General features: G+C 37.3%; 1 protein-coding gene across 1 annotated transcript; it reads right to left on the bottom strand.

The window, feature by feature from the left end:
* Positions 1–2,406: 2,406 nt before the first annotated feature.
* On the bottom strand, positions 2,407–4,816 carry LOC111902459 (uncharacterized). Its single transcript, XM_052771412.1, has 7 exons — positions 4,551–4,816; positions 4,111–4,233; positions 3,799–4,026; positions 3,514–3,645; positions 3,294–3,431; positions 3,001–3,216; positions 2,407–2,695 (listed from the first exon to the last, which is right to left on the bottom strand). Exons 2-7 carry the CDS (start codon positions 4,126–4,128, stop codon positions 2,552–2,554), a joined length of 876 nt encoding a protein of 291 aa, XP_052627372.1. The 5' UTR covers positions 4,129–4,233; positions 4,551–4,816; the 3' UTR covers positions 2,407–2,551.
* Positions 4,817–17,504: the final 12,688 nt, after the last annotated feature.

The raw sequence follows: 17,504 nt of genomic DNA, 5'->3' as shown, positions 1-17,504 counted from the left end.
TAGAGGAGAAGGAATTGATGCTAATGATACATTGGTACAAAATATTGTTCTTTTTCAAAAGTTGGTTGGAAAACTCATTTATTTGACTATTACTCGTCCAGATATTTCATATGTTGTTCAAGTTTTGAGTCAGTTTATGCATTCTCCAAGAAAATCTCATTTTAATGTTGCTGTAAGATTACTTAGATATTTGAAGTTAAATCCTGGAAGGGGTTTTTCAATTACAAAAGGAAATCTAAATTTAAAAAGTTTTCTTGATGCTGATTGGGCTAAGTGCTTAGTATCTAGAAGGTCAGTTATAGGGTATGTTGTATTTCTTGGAAATACAATTGTTTCTTGGAAAAGTAAGAAACAAGAAACTGTTCCTAGATCTTCTACAGAATCAGAATATAGGGCACTTGGTGTTATTTCATGTGAAATTATGTGGATTTTAAAAATATTGTTTGATGTTGGGTTAAAAGACTTAACTCCTGTTTCAATTTTCTATGACAATGAGTTAGCAATAAAACTTGTACATAACCCAGTTTTTCATGAGAAAACAAAACATTTTGATGTTGATACTCATTTTATAAGAGATAAGGTATCAAAAGGAGTAATTGAAGTACATAAGGTGAGTTCAGATTTTAATCTGGCAGACATTTTTACTAAACCTTTGGGGGTTGCTCAGCATGAATGGATTTGTAAAGGGTTGGGTCTTGTTGATCCATTCCAGAATAAGTATTGAACTTATTTGAATTATAAGTTTGAGGAGGGGTGTTGAATTATAAGTGTTAATATTACAAACTTATAATTATATCCTTTCTAAGTATCCTTTTGTTAATAATTGATTATTCATTTGTTTATATATATTGCTTGTATATATTAATGTTTTGTGCAGGAGGATATATCTTGAACATTTTGTGAATCTATTGGACTGAAATAGTAGTATATTAAAATGGTGTAACACGCGGATCTATTTGGATACTTGATGACCCATATAGTCTGTGTATCATATATATTTGATTATGTATGAGATTGTGAAAGATATACGAGTCTATCCTCTTCTCTGTTCATATCATCTTCATCTATTCATAATGTCTTGTTCTTACTTCGGTTCTTGTTTTGATTCATATAGTTGTATGAGAGTAGACTAGATGAGAGAATCTGTAGTGAGGTTTATTTGTAATGAGAGGAGTGATTTGTAGAGAGGTTTGTTATGTAAGTATACTTGAAAACCTTCTGGTTCTTAATAAATAAGAACTGTTGATGTCGTGATTTCTTGTGTTCAAGTTTCTTTTGATAAAGCTTATCCAATTTTGAAGGCGGTGTGAATAAAAAAATATAAGCTTTTAAAACACAAAGCGTATGTGAAGGAAAAAAAGGTGCACAAATGAGAAATGCAAAAGTTTCTGTTCACCAACATTTTAGCAATTAATAATATATATAATTACTAAATTAAAAAAAAAACATATTACTCCTTGTCCTCCCAGCCTTGACACAAGGGGAAATCGAGCAACATACATTTCAGAATAAAACCATTTTCTTGCCCTAAGACTATCGCCGTTCTAATTTTCCGGCACCACCGCCAACCTTTTTCCGTCTCTATTTTTCAGATACCTGAATGCCCGCCTACTTTAGGGGGTGTTTGGATAGGAAAAAAAGAGATGCTTATTGCTTATTCCCACAATAAGCTAATTTAAGTGTTTGGATAAAATCCAGTTTATTAGGCTAAATAAGCTAATTTTAATAAGCATCCCTCCCCATGCTTATTGCTTATTCCCACCGCTAACACTACTAGAAAACTAGGGTAATAGCTACGGCACAATCCGTAGCTATTCGGTAGGTATAAGGCGATACCTACGGATTTGCTACGGAAAATGTCCTGTAGCATAAATACCCGTGGGAAATTTTTACCTACGGAATTGCTACGGACTAGCTACTGAATACCTACGGATATTTCCGTAGGTATAATACCTACAGAATAGCTACGGCCGGTAATTGCTACGGAATACCTACGGATTGCCAACGGGTGTATGTTCCTACGGAATAGCTACGGCCGGTAATTGCTACGGAATACCTACGGATTGCCAACGGGTGTATGTTCCTACGGAATAGCTACGGAATAGTATGGCTACGGATTTCCTACGGATTACCTACGCAAGTGTTTTCCTACAGAATAGCTACGGAACTGTTTAGCTACGGATTTCCTACGGATTAACGACAGAACTCAATTTTGACTAAAATTGACTTTCTTCCTACGGAATACCTACGGACCTATTTAGCGACGGATTTCCGTAGCTAGTCTGTAGCTAATTTCATTTTATCAAAAAAAATAAATTTTAAAAATTTAAAAATTTCCATTTTTTGTCAAATACCATATCAATTCAATTTGTCCAAAATACACCAAAAAATGTCCCTAATACCAACTTTGACACATTCAATTCCATTGTCTTAAATACCATACAAATGTCTCAAGTACCATACAAATTAGGCATAACAAAACAAGCAAACAATACAAGTGTTTACAAATTCAATTGTTCCAAAATAGTTATCAATTGTTCCAAAATACTTATCAATTGTCCTCGGGTGGATTATCGGGGGGACCATGGGGTTGATTTCCAGACATATTTATCATCCTCATAACCATCTCCATTTGTTCTTTCATTTGTTGTTGTTGTTGTTCCATGACAGAAACTTGTGCACGCAACCTATCAACCTAAAAAATGGTGACACAATTCAATACTTAAACAATAATAGCAATTTATTTTAGTTTATTGTAACAATGCATTTTAATTTATAATTATAGCAATACACTTAACTTTTAAACCATAATAGCAACATATATTTATTTTTATCAATTTAATCAATATTATCAACAAACCACATAACCTTTAACCATAATAGCAACATACTTTTGTTTATTATCAATTTAATCAATATTCTCACCAAACTACCTAGCTTTTAACCATATTAGCAACATATTTTTGTTTATTATCAATTTAATTAGTATTATCAACATACCTCTTGTTGTGTGCTATCCGACTGGGTGGACTGGGTGGATTGGGAAGATGGAGTCCCTAAAACCAAAAAATGTATATCCGATGCTCCTATCCCATAGATAGCACCCTTCTTCTTTCCTTTTCTTCTAAGTTGGCTTTCCTCCCATACATCTACATCATCCTTACGATTTGAAGGATCTTCACCAAATTTGTTGACCAACCCATGCAGATACCCCTCCTACAAATTACAAAAAACATGATTGTCATATACAAAAATGAGACAATCAATATACATAAATGATAAAGATAAGTTACTAGTGCTTCTTTGGCCGTCTGCGAGCAATATTCAATATTTTCATGATTTCCCTCAAAATATTTTTTCTTTGACTCGGCGGTGCCATGCGTCTGCACGAAAACATCATATTGTGTGGGTGGTTTACCCATCAATTTTTCCTACATAAAAGTCAACGTACAATTAATGTAGTTAGTGTTATAACAAAATAAGAATAATAAAATTTATTATTGTGATACTTACTAATTTCCTACGGTGCTGGTCAAATCCTATACTACCCGCAGTGTGTCTTGCTGTTGACCCACTAGAATCTGCGGTGTTGCGGTTCTGCTGAGCGATTTTTGAATTCTTTTGCCACTTCTCTGTGGACCAATGCTGTGAAAAGAAAATATATATATATATATATATATATATATATATATATATATATATATATATATATATATATATATATATATATATATATACAATAATATAATAAGAAATAAAAAACTTAACAAAAAAATAATAATGTATCATATCCGTTACATCACACAAACGTTGCCACACAGTCTCCGGTACGCGTTCGGGGTGGTAGTTATGCATCCCATCATAGTAGCTACAAAACTTTGGGGGGAGGGATTTCCCATCATTTCGTGCCATGTCGGCAGATTGTTTCCTGATACCTTTCATCCTATCTCTGTATCTATCCTTGAGGACACACTTGAATGCATCAAATATGTTCTCATTCTCTTGTGAATACCACCTATACATTGTCTGTAAAAGATAACAAGTAAATTTAAAAATACAAACTAAAAACAAATGAGTATAAGATATAATAACAAGTATTTAATATATTACCCCGAAACGCGAAAACATCTGTAGAAGAGCCTCATTTGGAATATCACTGAACTGGGCCCACGGATGATCTAAATTCTCCAAAAGAGATGAATACACGCGCTGTGGATTTTTTGATCCCCAAACCTACAATATTGAAAAAACTATATAAGTATAATTATAACAAATATATCATATTTAACAAATCTAAAACCTCAAATCCAACCTATATTTCATATTTAACAAATCTATAACCACACATTCAACAAAGTGTAGGGGAAAGTAATTTTAACAAATCTTAAACACCAAAATCAACCTAAAACATCACATTCAACAAAAAAATCAACCTAAAACCTCATATTCAACAAAAAAAATCAACCTTGCTAGCTCACATTCAACAAAATTACACCTAAAACAAAGTAATTTTTAAAAAGAAACAAAAAAGAAAAAAAACTACTGTTTACCTTTGGCTCGGTGACGGGAAAACGCAGCAGGAAGAAGCACCGGCGGTGACGGGAAAAGTGCAGGAGGAAGGGGCGTCGACCACCAGAGAGAGAGAGAGAGGGAGTTGCGATGCTGTAGCGTGGTTTTTTTTTTTTTGTTCTTGTAAGGAGATGCGAGAATGGGGAAGAAACAGAAAAGGGGGGAAAAGGAAGACAGGAAAAGGGGAGAAAAATGGGAGAAAAGTTATAGACGGCAGCAGCAACAAAAAAAAAAAAAAAAAAATTATGTTGCAGCAGGAATCAAACTCCAGTCTCACAAGTCTCAAACCAATGGTCTTACCAACCGGCCGGGTATGCCACTTCCTTAAATGTTTAGACTCCAATTACTTTTAATTTATTTCTGGAAAAATAAAGAAAAACACGGGTGGGGTAAGAATCGAACTCGAGTCTCCTACGTAACTAAGCAACACAATTACCATCTGGCCGGGCATGCCACATCCTTGCTGAGTTTGTCTCCTATTAATTTTATGCACTTTCTTTTTTCGATTATTGTTATTATTATTATTATTATTATTAATAATCAAGTCTTAAAACTTTTTTTTTATATATCGTATGTATGTGTGTGCTTATTATTATTATTATTATTATTATTATTATTATTATTATTATTTTCTTTTCAAGTCTTAAAACTTTTTTTTCACTATTATTATTATTTTTTTCATTATTTTTTTTCAATAATAATAATAATATTAAAAAAAAATTAAAAATGTGGTTAACACACAAACAAACAATTAAAATAATATACGTTTAACGTATAAATTAAATAATGAAAAAATATGATAATTATGGGAAATATGTATATTTGTATAAGTATGTATGTGTGTGCTTATGTATATATATATGTGTATATGTATATGTAAGCATTACAACGTTAAACAATGAGCAATGGATTATAGTGTTAAACCAAAAAACAAGTAATGGATCCCGTATGTACACATGGTTTTATGAATGATATTAATAGCTATAAGTTGGTGAAAATATAGATAATCGTATATAATAGAGGTATGAAAAAAACGGAGCGAAAAAAACGACGTTTGGTGCCCGAAAAATCGAAAATAAGAAAAATCCGTAGCTAATCCGTAGCTAATTAGCTACGGATTAGCTACGGATTTTTCTTATTTTCGATTTTTCGGGCACCAAACGTCGTTTTTTTCGCTCCGTTTTTTTCACACCTCTATTATATACGATTATCTATATTTTCACAAACTTATAGCTATTAACATCATTGATAAAGTCACGTACACATACATGATCCATTGTTCGTTAAATGGTGTAACACTATAATGTTTATGAATATGTACACATACATCTCACAAACACATATACATACACATATACATGTACACATATACCACAACTCATTCATGTATATAAATATACATATACAAACATAATCCATCACAAGTTGGTGAAAAGTATAAACATTACAATGCTAAACAATGAAACGAGTACTTGATCCCGAAGGGGCACACGACTTTATGAACGATATTAATAGCTACAAGTTGGTCAAAATATAGATAGCCATGTACAGTAGAGGTGTGAAAAAAACGGAGCGAAAAAAACGACAATTGGTGCCCAAAAAATCGAAAATAAGAAAAATCTGTAGCTAATCCGTAGCTAATTAGCTATGGATTAGCTACGGAATTCTAACGGAAAGCATATTCCGTAGCTATTCCGTAGGTAATTACCTACGGAATAGCTACGAAATATGCTTTCCGTTAGAATTCCGTAGCTAATCCGTAGCTAATTAGCTACGGATTAGCTACGGATTTTTCTTATTTTCGATTTTTCGGGCACCAAACGTCGTTTTTTTCGCTTCGTTTTTTTCACACCTCTATTGTATACGATTATCTATATTTTCACCAACTTATAGCTATTAATATCATTGATAAAGTCGCGTGCACATACATGATCCATTGTTCGTTTAATGGTTTAACACTATAATACGTATGAATACGTTCACATACATCTCACAAACACGTATATATACATACACATATACACGTACACATATACCATAACTCATTCATGTGTATAAATATACATATAAAAACATAATTCATCACAAGTTGATGAAAAGTATATGCATTACAATCTTAAACTGTGAAACAAGTACTTGATCCCAAAGGGCACACAACTTTGTGAACGATATTAATAGCTACATGTTGGTGAAAATAAAGATAATTATGTATAGTAGAGGTGTGAAAAAAACGAAGCGAAAAAAACGACGTTTAGTGCCCGAAAAAATGAAAATAAGAAAAATTCGTAGCTAATCCGTAGCTATTCCGTAGCTAATTAGCTACGGAATACCTACGGATTCGCATCTGTAGGTATTCCGTAGCTATTACGTAGCTAATTAGCTACGGAATAGCTACGGACCCGCTTCCGTAGCTATTCCGAAACTATTCCGTAGCTATTCCGTTACCAAACTAGGGCATCCCATTATGTAGCTGATCCATAGCAATTCCGTAGCTAATTAGCTACGGAAATTTTCCGTAGCTATTTTCCGTAGGAAAACACCATGTTTTCTAGTAGTGTAATAAGCTATAAGCAATAAGCTAAAAATCTAATCCAAACACCCCCTTAGTCAAACCATCCATCGATTACATTTCAAGTACATTCAGTTAAACCTCTTTTTCACACGATTGTCGTCGATTACACGTCAGAAGAAACCAACCTTTTAAATTGAAAGTGATATGGATTTAACTGGAGTGTTTGAAGTCGATTTAACAAACCGACATACGCTATATGACAACGGTAAGTTTTAATCTTGATTTATTGGAATTGTTCTTCCTTCCTCATTATTTTAACATAAGATAAATACTTAGATACAGAAAACTACCTGTTTTGTTTAATTTGAATCAATTTTGGCTTTGAAGATGATAGCCAAAAGATGCCCATAGAAAAAAAAATTGCAAATCTTTGGTAGTGAAAGAAATTATGAGTACTTGTGAAAATTTTCAGCGACTAAAACTTAAAACTTTGAAATATGAAAATGCTATATAGTAGGCGATTTTTGTTCAAAATCTTCATCTGATTAATATAAATAATCAAGAAATTAATTTTATTGATTATCTTCCATATTAGGTGAATACTGTAATACTAAAGTTCAGCTAGATAGCATTAAAATCTGAGTAAACTACAATACTGTATTTTCTAGAAAACAACACAAAGTCACAAAGTCATAATGACATATGTTAATGTCCAGGCAGTATCTCTTATTTTTATGGAAATTCAAGATCATGTGGATAATCTCTTGCAGAATAAAACATAGTTTTTTTTTTAGGGTCAGTCTGCTGTAGAGAAAAAAGTCTGAGAAAACATAGACCTCGAGATGAAGTTATGCATAGGGAAACAACTTAAAATCATAGTTTTCTTTCTCAATTGCTCAAGGGCCACAATAAGGAAATTCTTTATTAAAAAGAGAGATAAAAAAGAATTAATATTGACAACATTTCATAGAAGCGATAATCAAAGTTCCAATAAAGTTCCTTCGTCACTCTCGGATTTTCCATCTTTTAAAAAAAAAAAAAAAAAAAATTGGCATTTGACATTGCTTTATCTTGAAATCAGTCATCTCGTTATAAAGGTGTAACATAGGGCATCACTGGTCTTTTTCAATTAACGACCAGTTAAAGATTTATAATTTAATCTTTTAGTTATTTTAGTTATTTGTTTATCCCTTATATATATCCTCTCATTGTAATCTTTTTGTTTTTTGTTATTTTGGAAAGTTATTATACTCTCTTAATCACATTTCGATAGAGGTAACCCTTTTCTCTATTTGTATGTGTTTTTGCAAGCGTATCAAGTTGAATATTGATTTGGAAAATTTAAAATTTTAGGTTAGATCATTAATAATTTATCTTTCTTTATTGCAAGTTCAAGAGTAACTGATTAAGAGTTTGATGTAATGAAAACAGATGGTTTGTTGGAATTAGGTTAAAATGGTCTGCTACATGATGACCAATTCATCATCTAAGTGGACAACTTTATGTTGATCAATCTGTGAATTGGTATTATTTTAATAACCTTGAAATTTAAATAGTTGTTTCTTAGTTACTAAATAGACGCAACTACATTCTAAGGACATGGTAAGAACTACACATTTTGCCGAAATGGTTGATGTTTTAAACATGTTGTAGAAATGGTCATTTCCTTATAAATTACCAAAAATGGCCAAAAAATTAATAGAAATTGTCCATGCTTAAAAAAATTGTAAGTACATCATAATAATCCATTGCTATAATTGGAAACGGAAACAATATTGAGGTATTGTTTATTTTTTGAGATTAAAGAAACAACATAAATGGTACATGTATTTACAAAAAAAAAAACAAAAAAGGTCAAATGCCTAACCGTATTTTTTGAGATTAAAGAAACAACATAGATGAGAAATATTTACTTTAATTTGCTATGTATTGCTATTTACAAGTTAAATTTTACAGTCATTGTATAACCCCTCTATTGGATTTTAGGTATTAACATTTTATTTCCTGTGAAAATACCTAAAATTAAAAATGAAAATAAGATTCCATAGTAAACAAATTAATGTAAGTAACATTCACAGCATGTGATTTGATCAAAAATGATCCCAATGTGCTTCAACTCAGACTCAATTCATAACTGTATGCATTTTCACTATTTAGTATTTGGTTTCATGCAAGAAATAGCAAGTTACTTTCATACATTTGTTTAATATACTTGCTATGCTTTCTATATATGCCGAAATGGTTTACTAAATTTATGATAATTAAATTTAGGAACTTACATTCAAATTTATGAGTGGATAATATTGCACCTATTTAGAAAATTAGTAAAAAATTGCTTGATTCAAAGTAAAAATTTGGAACACGAGTTTGTGTCATTGAATAGGCAATCTATTTCTCATAAACATAGTTCCCCATTATAAGGCACCTGCTGTTTCATCTAATTTACAAGAATTTACGAATACAGAGATGATAGAAACAGATGGGAAGAAGAAACAGGAAGTAATATAAAATAAAAAAAAAATATACCTGATATGTTGAAGCTGATGGAATAGAAATAGGAAGAAGAAAAAGGCAGAAGATGAATGAAGAAATGTGAATGGTGGGAGTTTCGTATTGCAGGTATATATTTGTAGAGTTAATTATAAGGAAATCGACCTAAATCTATATAATATTAAGAGATATTATCGTTATCACGTTAAATAAGGATTTGATTGTTGGAATGTTTAATTTGTGAATGTAAGTATCCATATTAAATGTCGGATTATTAGCTGCACAACTTTTTTTTTTTTTTTTTTAAATTTGAAATACCTTATTTAAGAAGTTGTTATTTTTTGAAATTACCTTAGTTAGAGATCGTTTTTTAACAACTCTTATTTACAATTAGAGGTTGTAGATGACTAAGTTCGAAGAATATATGGACACATGACAAAATTGATAAGGAAGCGACACATTGCGAAATGGCTATTAAAGCGACACGTGGCATACAAAAACTACACTTTTATTATGAAGGGTAGATTGAAATCGTAGAAAGTGCTAGTTAATATTTTTGCCTATTAAAATTTGATACCACATATATTTTTGCCTATTAAAGTTTAACACTACATATAAATTTGATACCATATATATTTTTGCCTATTAAAATTTAGTAATTAATAACCCATTATTTGTTATTCTTGTTAATATTTGTCTGTACGTGAAGTGTGATAATGTTTTTACCTATGGATTACATTTTTTATTTTTTTATTTTTAAATTAAAAAAAGGTAACATTTACTATTATATATATAACGATAATTCTTGTGGTTCTTAGGAATAGTATAGTCTTTGTAGTTTAAAATTTAACCACAATACTTTGTGTAGCTTGGCAATTCTGATCCCTGCTATTCCCTCCAACCCTTATGTGGTTGAATATAGCGTTTTACTTTTATTTATAATGAAAACCATCGGCAAGATGTTGCCATGAATTCCTCCTTATTAGACTAGTATTATGTTATAGTTAGATGGTTAAATGTGTAACATTATATCTTATATATACATCATGCATATCTCATTATTATGTGTAATCACAATACAATCATCGATCCTTCTGTTTGTTATGGTATCAGAGCGGGTTACCTTAATCCCTTCGTAACCTTTCTCCTACAACATGTAAGTTGACACACAACTTCTTTTTTTGTTTCTCAATTTTCGATTACAACCGACCATCACAATCATGGCTCTCAAAACCTTCTCTACACCCGAAAAAACAACACATAACACACACAAGTTCGACTTTACCAGGTCACCTATAAACTATGGGTATTGGAAGGTCATGGTTCAACCCTTCCTTGTTACGAATGATCCGTTTGGCTACATTGATGGTACAATCCCCTGTCCATAAAAAAACTCTACCATCGACATCCATAGAAAAAGATGTACTGTTGCTCCTACTCTAAACCCTAGTTACTCAACATGGGTTTCCAATGATCCACACATCATGATGCTACTTCTATTCACTATCTCTAAGGCTGCCTTTCAACATATGTAAGGAACAACGTCCCAGGATGAATGGCTCTATCTGTAACGTGCTTATGCACCATACACCTCTTCCAAAGAATACACTCTGAAAATACAATTGCTTAAACTAGAGATGAAAGGCGATGAATCTTCTATAACCTATATCACCAGGGCACAAGAGTATTCGACTACTCTAGTTGTGACATCCCCGATTTCTCGGCCAGAAAAGATCGATTTGTTTATGCTTTGTTTTAAAATCAGAGTAATCTTTTACAGAAAACAGTTGCAGAATTTGTCCCCAAAAAAAAATATCATAACCATTTATCAAAACATTTCTCAGAGAGAAATGTATTTTTATTAAATAACAAAATCTCGGAATGTTATGTTTTGATACATACCAAAAGCATAAACAGTATAAAATAGATCTTACAGCAGTCATTTATAACTACTGATCTATAATCCAAAATCTCTCGTCAAGTCCACCTAATTATACTCTTGTGCCATTAGCTGCAATGCAAAGAAAACTGAGTGGGTCAGGCTTGGGAGCCTGGTGAGCGTATAAGGTTTTCAACCCACAATAATATAATTATTATATTTAATCATCAAACAATCAACCCAATTACCCATCCCCATAATCTTCATTCAATCTTCCCTAAAGATATTATCATAAGGGTCATCCCGTATATCATATTTACCTCTCATCTCCTTACATCTTATTCCCTTATATGTTTGTTCCTAAGAACTTTTCCTAAGGATCATCGCCTACATCGCATAGACAATACTAATTCGGGGATCACTCCCTCAATATGTGTCTAGTAAGGGTTAGGGTATCATCGCATGATTACGCAGCCACAACATCGCCTGGACTTTTAATTCATAATAAGGGTTAGACTATCATCACATGAATACGTAGCCACAACGTCACCTGGACTCGTATTTCATAATAAGGGTTAGACTATAATCGCATGAATACGCAGCCACAACATCGCCTGGACTGGTTGTAACAATGTAAAATTTTCAATCTAAATTTTTAATTTTTAAAACCACAAAATGTATATCATATCATAATTTAAAATCCGAAACAACGATGTTTTCAAAACAAATTCCCAAGATCTCTCAAAAGTGATCTCCATCGATGTGAGTGTGTACGAGGCAAGACGTCGCCATCCCACGGTCCTCGCTGGTACCTGAGACATCAAACACAACAACTATAAGCATAATGCTTAGTGAGTTCCCCAAAATACCACATACCAAAAATATGCCATTCGAGGCTAACCCGACCCTCCGGTCAAGATGTCTCAGCGGGACCCTCCAGCCCTGTAGCTCGTCGGACCCTCCGGTCCAGTCATAGCTCATTGGGCCCTCTGGCCCGGTCTGAATCGTTGGACCCTACGGTCCGGTCTATATAGTCATACAGCATACAAATAACACATAGCATGTAATCTCAAATATAACACATCATCTCATACATAGCACATAAGACCCTCTGGTCAACTCAGAATACCACTCAAGGTAACGTATAGTGAGAAGACTCACCTCGTGGAAAGTCTAAGATCTTGCGTACTCGCTATCTCCCAAAATCCAACGACGACTCTACCTCGCCTAATCATAAAAATATCATTTTAATAATCAAAGACTTTCACAACAAAACTTTTACCCCTTAACACCATTTCTCAGAGGGTAAAAGACCATTTTACCCTTCCTTGACCCAAAGTCTTCATGTTGACCAAAACCCTAAAAGTCAACAAAAGTCAACCTTATGAGTACGCGAGGCGTACATCACCAACCCATGGATCGGGGTCTCCACCCAGTACGCTGTGCGTACTGGAAGTTACGCCTAGCGTAATCATCAGAATCTAACATACTCCATTTCTGGTCTTAATCGGTTAAGCCATTACTCCAACTTCTAGATCCGGCTCTGCTTATGCGTCTATACCCATAAAGTCGAGACCTTTAAGCCTTGGCATGGCTGTAAAGGCTCCAACACTTCATAACATCACTCTATTCCAACTCAAGGACCTAGATCTCATGCATGGTGCAATGTTCACGACCAAGATTGCATTTTTATGAGTCTACAACTCAAATAGATCAGAAATACGAAGGATCTAAGCTTATGGAGACCATTTGCTCAAAAGTCTCCACCTTTGGGACTAAATCCCTAGAAAATGGTACATGAAGCATATTACAAGAACTATAGGACAAGATCCGAGCTTTTTACCTTGAAATGAAGCCTCAACCTTTGAAAAGCTCAGATCTACACTTGAGTACCACTTCTAGCCTTCCCAATGAGCTCCTCTTCTCCTTTGCTAGCTTGAAATGGCAGCACCAAGCTTAGAATACTCATAAATGGCCTAAGAACAGATGCACACTCTCTTTAGGGTTTCTTTTTGAGGTATGGTAGCTGAGAAGTCGAGCCACACATTCCTTTTATAGCCCTCAAAATGAATTAGGGTTTTTAGGTCTGGACCGGTTACGCCCCGCATAACCTTGGGTACGCCCAGCGTACCTAAGGGTGAACGCGTCCAAATGAAGCGCACGAGTACGCGCAACGTACTCCATGTACGCCTAGCATACTCGCATAACATGAAAACCCTAAAAAGATAACATACAAAGATGAAGGGGCTAATAGAAGGGTACCTGGTTTTCGGGCTATTATAATTCTTCCCCCACTAGAACCAGACTTCGCCCCCGAAGTCTCATACTGAAAACAACTCCGGATACTGATCCCGCATCTCAGCCTCGGGCTCCCATGTCAGCTCGGACCCCTTCCGATGTTGCCACTGCACTTGTACCAAGGGTACTTCCTTGTTCCTCAGAACCTTAACCCTTGGATCCCTGATCGCCGCTGGCCTCTCCACATAATTCAGGCCTACATCCACCTGAATATCATCCAAAGGTACCACTACCGACTCGTCGGCAATGCATTTCCTCAACTGAGAGACATGAAAGGTGTCGTGGATCTGTCCCAATTTAGCAGGTAGATCCAACCGATAGGCTACCCTGCCTACCCTAGCAATTACGTTGAAGGGTCCAATGTATCGGGGTCCCAATTTGCCCCTCTTCCTGAATCGTATCACTCCTTTCCAAAGAGAGACTAGAGACTTTCAGTAGCACAAGGTCACCAACATGAAACTCGAGCTCGGACCGATGCCTGTCCGCATAACTCTTCTGGCGACTCTGCACGGTCAACAATCTCTGCCTGACCTGCTGAATCTGCTCGGTCGTCTGGAGTACAATCTCTGTGTTACCCATTACCCGATGCCCGACCTCTCCCCAGCAGATGGGGGTGCGACACCTCCTCCCATACAACAGCTCAAAAGGTGGCATACCAATGCTCGAATGATGGCTGTTGTTGTACGAAAACTCTGACAAGGGTAAATAGGTATCCCAACTCCCTCCAAAATCCAAAACACATGCTCGGAGCATATCCTCAAGCGTCTGAATCGTCCGCTCGCTCTGTCCGTCCGTCTGCGGGTGGTATGCGATACTAAAATGCAGCCTCGTACCTAACTCCTCGTGAAACTTCTTCCAAAATCTGGAAGTAAATCGCACGTCTCGATTTGAAACAATCGAAAACGGAACCCCATGCCGTGATACCACCTCCGTCACATACAACTCTGCCAACCTCTCAGCAGAAGAGCTCTCACTGATAGCAAGAAAATGAGCGCTCTTCCTCAACCTGTCCACAATCACCTAAATTGCATCGACTCCTCTCGCAGTCCTTGGCAATTTGGTGATAAAATCCATGGTAATCTGTTCCCACTTCCACTCGGGAATCTCCAACGGTTGCAGCTTACCATGCGGACGCTGGTGCTCGGCCTTAACTTGGTGACAAGTTAGGCACCTCTCGACGAACCAAGCAACATCCCTCTTCATACAGGGCCACCAATACTCCTTCTTTAGGTCCAAATACATCTTGGTAGCCCGGGGATGGATCGAGAACTTCGATCGATCTGCCTCCTCCATCAAAATGGTACGCGTCCCGCCCACAAACGGTACCCAAATCCGACCCTGAAACGTCATAAGTCCCCGACTATCAGTAACGAACTCTGACACCTGCCCAACAACCCGCTCCCGCTTTCGGTTCTCTGGTCTCGCAGCCTCAGCCTGGGCCCCTCGGATGGTGTCCAATACCGGAGTCATCACCGTCAACCACATAAAAATGCCTCGGATTGGGGCACTCTTCGACCTACGGCTCAAATCGTCGGCTACGACATTTGCCTTGCCCGGGTGGTACAGGATCTCACAATCATAATCCTTCACCACATCCAACCATCTCCTCTGGCGCATATTCAGGTTTGGCTGATCCATCAAATACTTTAGGCTCTTGTGGTCAGTGTATATCGTACACCGAACCCCATACAGATAGTGACGCCAGATCTTGAGGGCAAACACTACAACCCCCAACTCCAGATCGTGGGTGGGATATCTCGTCTCATGAGGCTTCAACTGCCTCGATGCATACGTGATCACATGCCCTCTCTGCATCAACACCGCTCCCATCCCCAATATCGATGCATCACAATACACCACGAAATCCTCCATCCCTTCTGGTAGTGCGAGTACATGAGTTTTGTACAATCTCTCACGAAGGGTCTCAAACGAGGTCTGCTGCTCCGGACCCCATGAGAAAGTAACACCCTTCCGGGTTAACTTGGTAAGTGGCACGGCGATCTTGGAGAAATCTCTGATAAATCTCCTATAGTAGCCTGCCAGCCCTAAAAAGCTCTTGATCTCCGTAGGTGACCTCGGCACCTCCCAACTCATCACAGCCTCAATCTTGGCTGGGTCAACCAATATCCCATTCTGGTTAACGAGATGCCCTAAAAACTGGACCTCCCGTAACCAGAAATCGCACTTGGTGAATTTGGCAAAGAGCCTCTCCGATCTCAGAATTCCGAGGAGCTCCCTCAAATGTTTCGCATGCCGCTCTTTGGTCCTCGAATACACCAGGATGTCATCAATGAATACAATTACCGAACGATCCGACATCGGCCTACACACCCTGTTCATGAGATCCATGAACGCCGTTGGTGCATTGGTGAGCCCGAATGGCATCACCACGAACTCGTAATGCCCGTAACGAGTCCTAAACGCCGTCTTCTGGATATCCTCATCCCGAACTCTCATCTGGTGATATCCCGACCTCAAGTCAATCTTGGAGAACCAAGACGCCCCGTGCAACTGATCGAATAGATCGTCGATTCTCGGTAACGGATAACGGTTCTTGACCTTCAACTTGTTCAACTCCCGGTAATCAATGCACATCCGGTGTGAACCATCCTTTTTCTTAACAAAAAGGATCGATGCTCCCCAGGGAGAGCTACAGGGACGGATGAACCCTTTCCCCAACAGCTCTTGCAGATGTGAGGATAACTCCTGCATCTATGGCGGTGCTAGCCGATACGGCGCCTTAGCGATAGGCATAGCCCCATGAATCAAATCGATACGAAACTCCACCTGCCTCTCGGGAGGCACACCCGACAACTCCTCGGGAAACACGTCTGGGAACTCACGCACTATCGGCACCTCATCCACTGATCTTGGCCTCCCAGTGGCCTCTCGCACATCTGTCACATAGGCTACGAACCCCTTGCAGCCCTGCTGCAAACTCCGCCTCGCTCTAGCGGCCGAACAGAAAACCGAAACACCACAAGTCCCCTCGCCGTAAACCGTCAGCGCTCCCCCACTAGGATCTCGGATCGTCACCAATTGACGCTCGCAATCTATGACAGCCCCGAAACGGCTCAACCAATCCATGCCTACTATGACACAAACATCCCCCATAGCAATCGGAATCAAATCAATCGTGAACTCCACCCCGAAGATCTCCAACACGCATCCCCGTATCACCTCGGTAGCACATACCTCACGCTCATCTGCTATGGAAACCCGCAGAGGTTGACTCAACGCCTCCCTCGGAATAGTAATGTGCTGACTAAAAGCCAAAGATATGAAAGACCGACTCGCACCCGAGTCGAATAAAACTAATGCAGGTACAGAACTCATAAGAAAAGTACCTACGCATAACATATAGCAATCACAATAGCATAAACTCAACATAAAATAGATAAAGATTACATACCCGCCATGACGTCAGGTGTTGCGCAGACCTCCTCCGCAGTCAGCTGGAAGGCTCTCCCCCTAGCCTTCGGTGCTTCCGCCTTCACTGGCCGGGTCTCAACAGCTCAAACCGCAGGTGTAGATCCCTACGTTGACCTCTGAAGCTGGGGGCACTCGGCCTTCTGATGGCCAGTCTGGTTGCAATGGATGCAAACCGAGAACCCCTTCGGACAATCCCTCGCAAAATGTCCTTCCTTCCCGCATTTGTAGCATACCCCAGTCTTGCACGGCCCATCATGGCTCTTGCCGTACTTCCCACAAGTGCGGCCCCTCGAACTACCCGACCTCGAATCAGCGGGTTTTGCC

Source organism: Lactuca sativa, chromosome 4 (assembly GCF_002870075.4).
Source record: "Lactuca sativa cultivar Salinas chromosome 4, Lsat_Salinas_v11, whole genome shotgun sequence".
Taxonomy (NCBI): Eukaryota; Viridiplantae; Streptophyta; class Magnoliopsida; order Asterales; family Asteraceae; genus Lactuca; species Lactuca sativa.
This window is presented reverse-complemented; position numbering and strand designations above follow the sequence as displayed.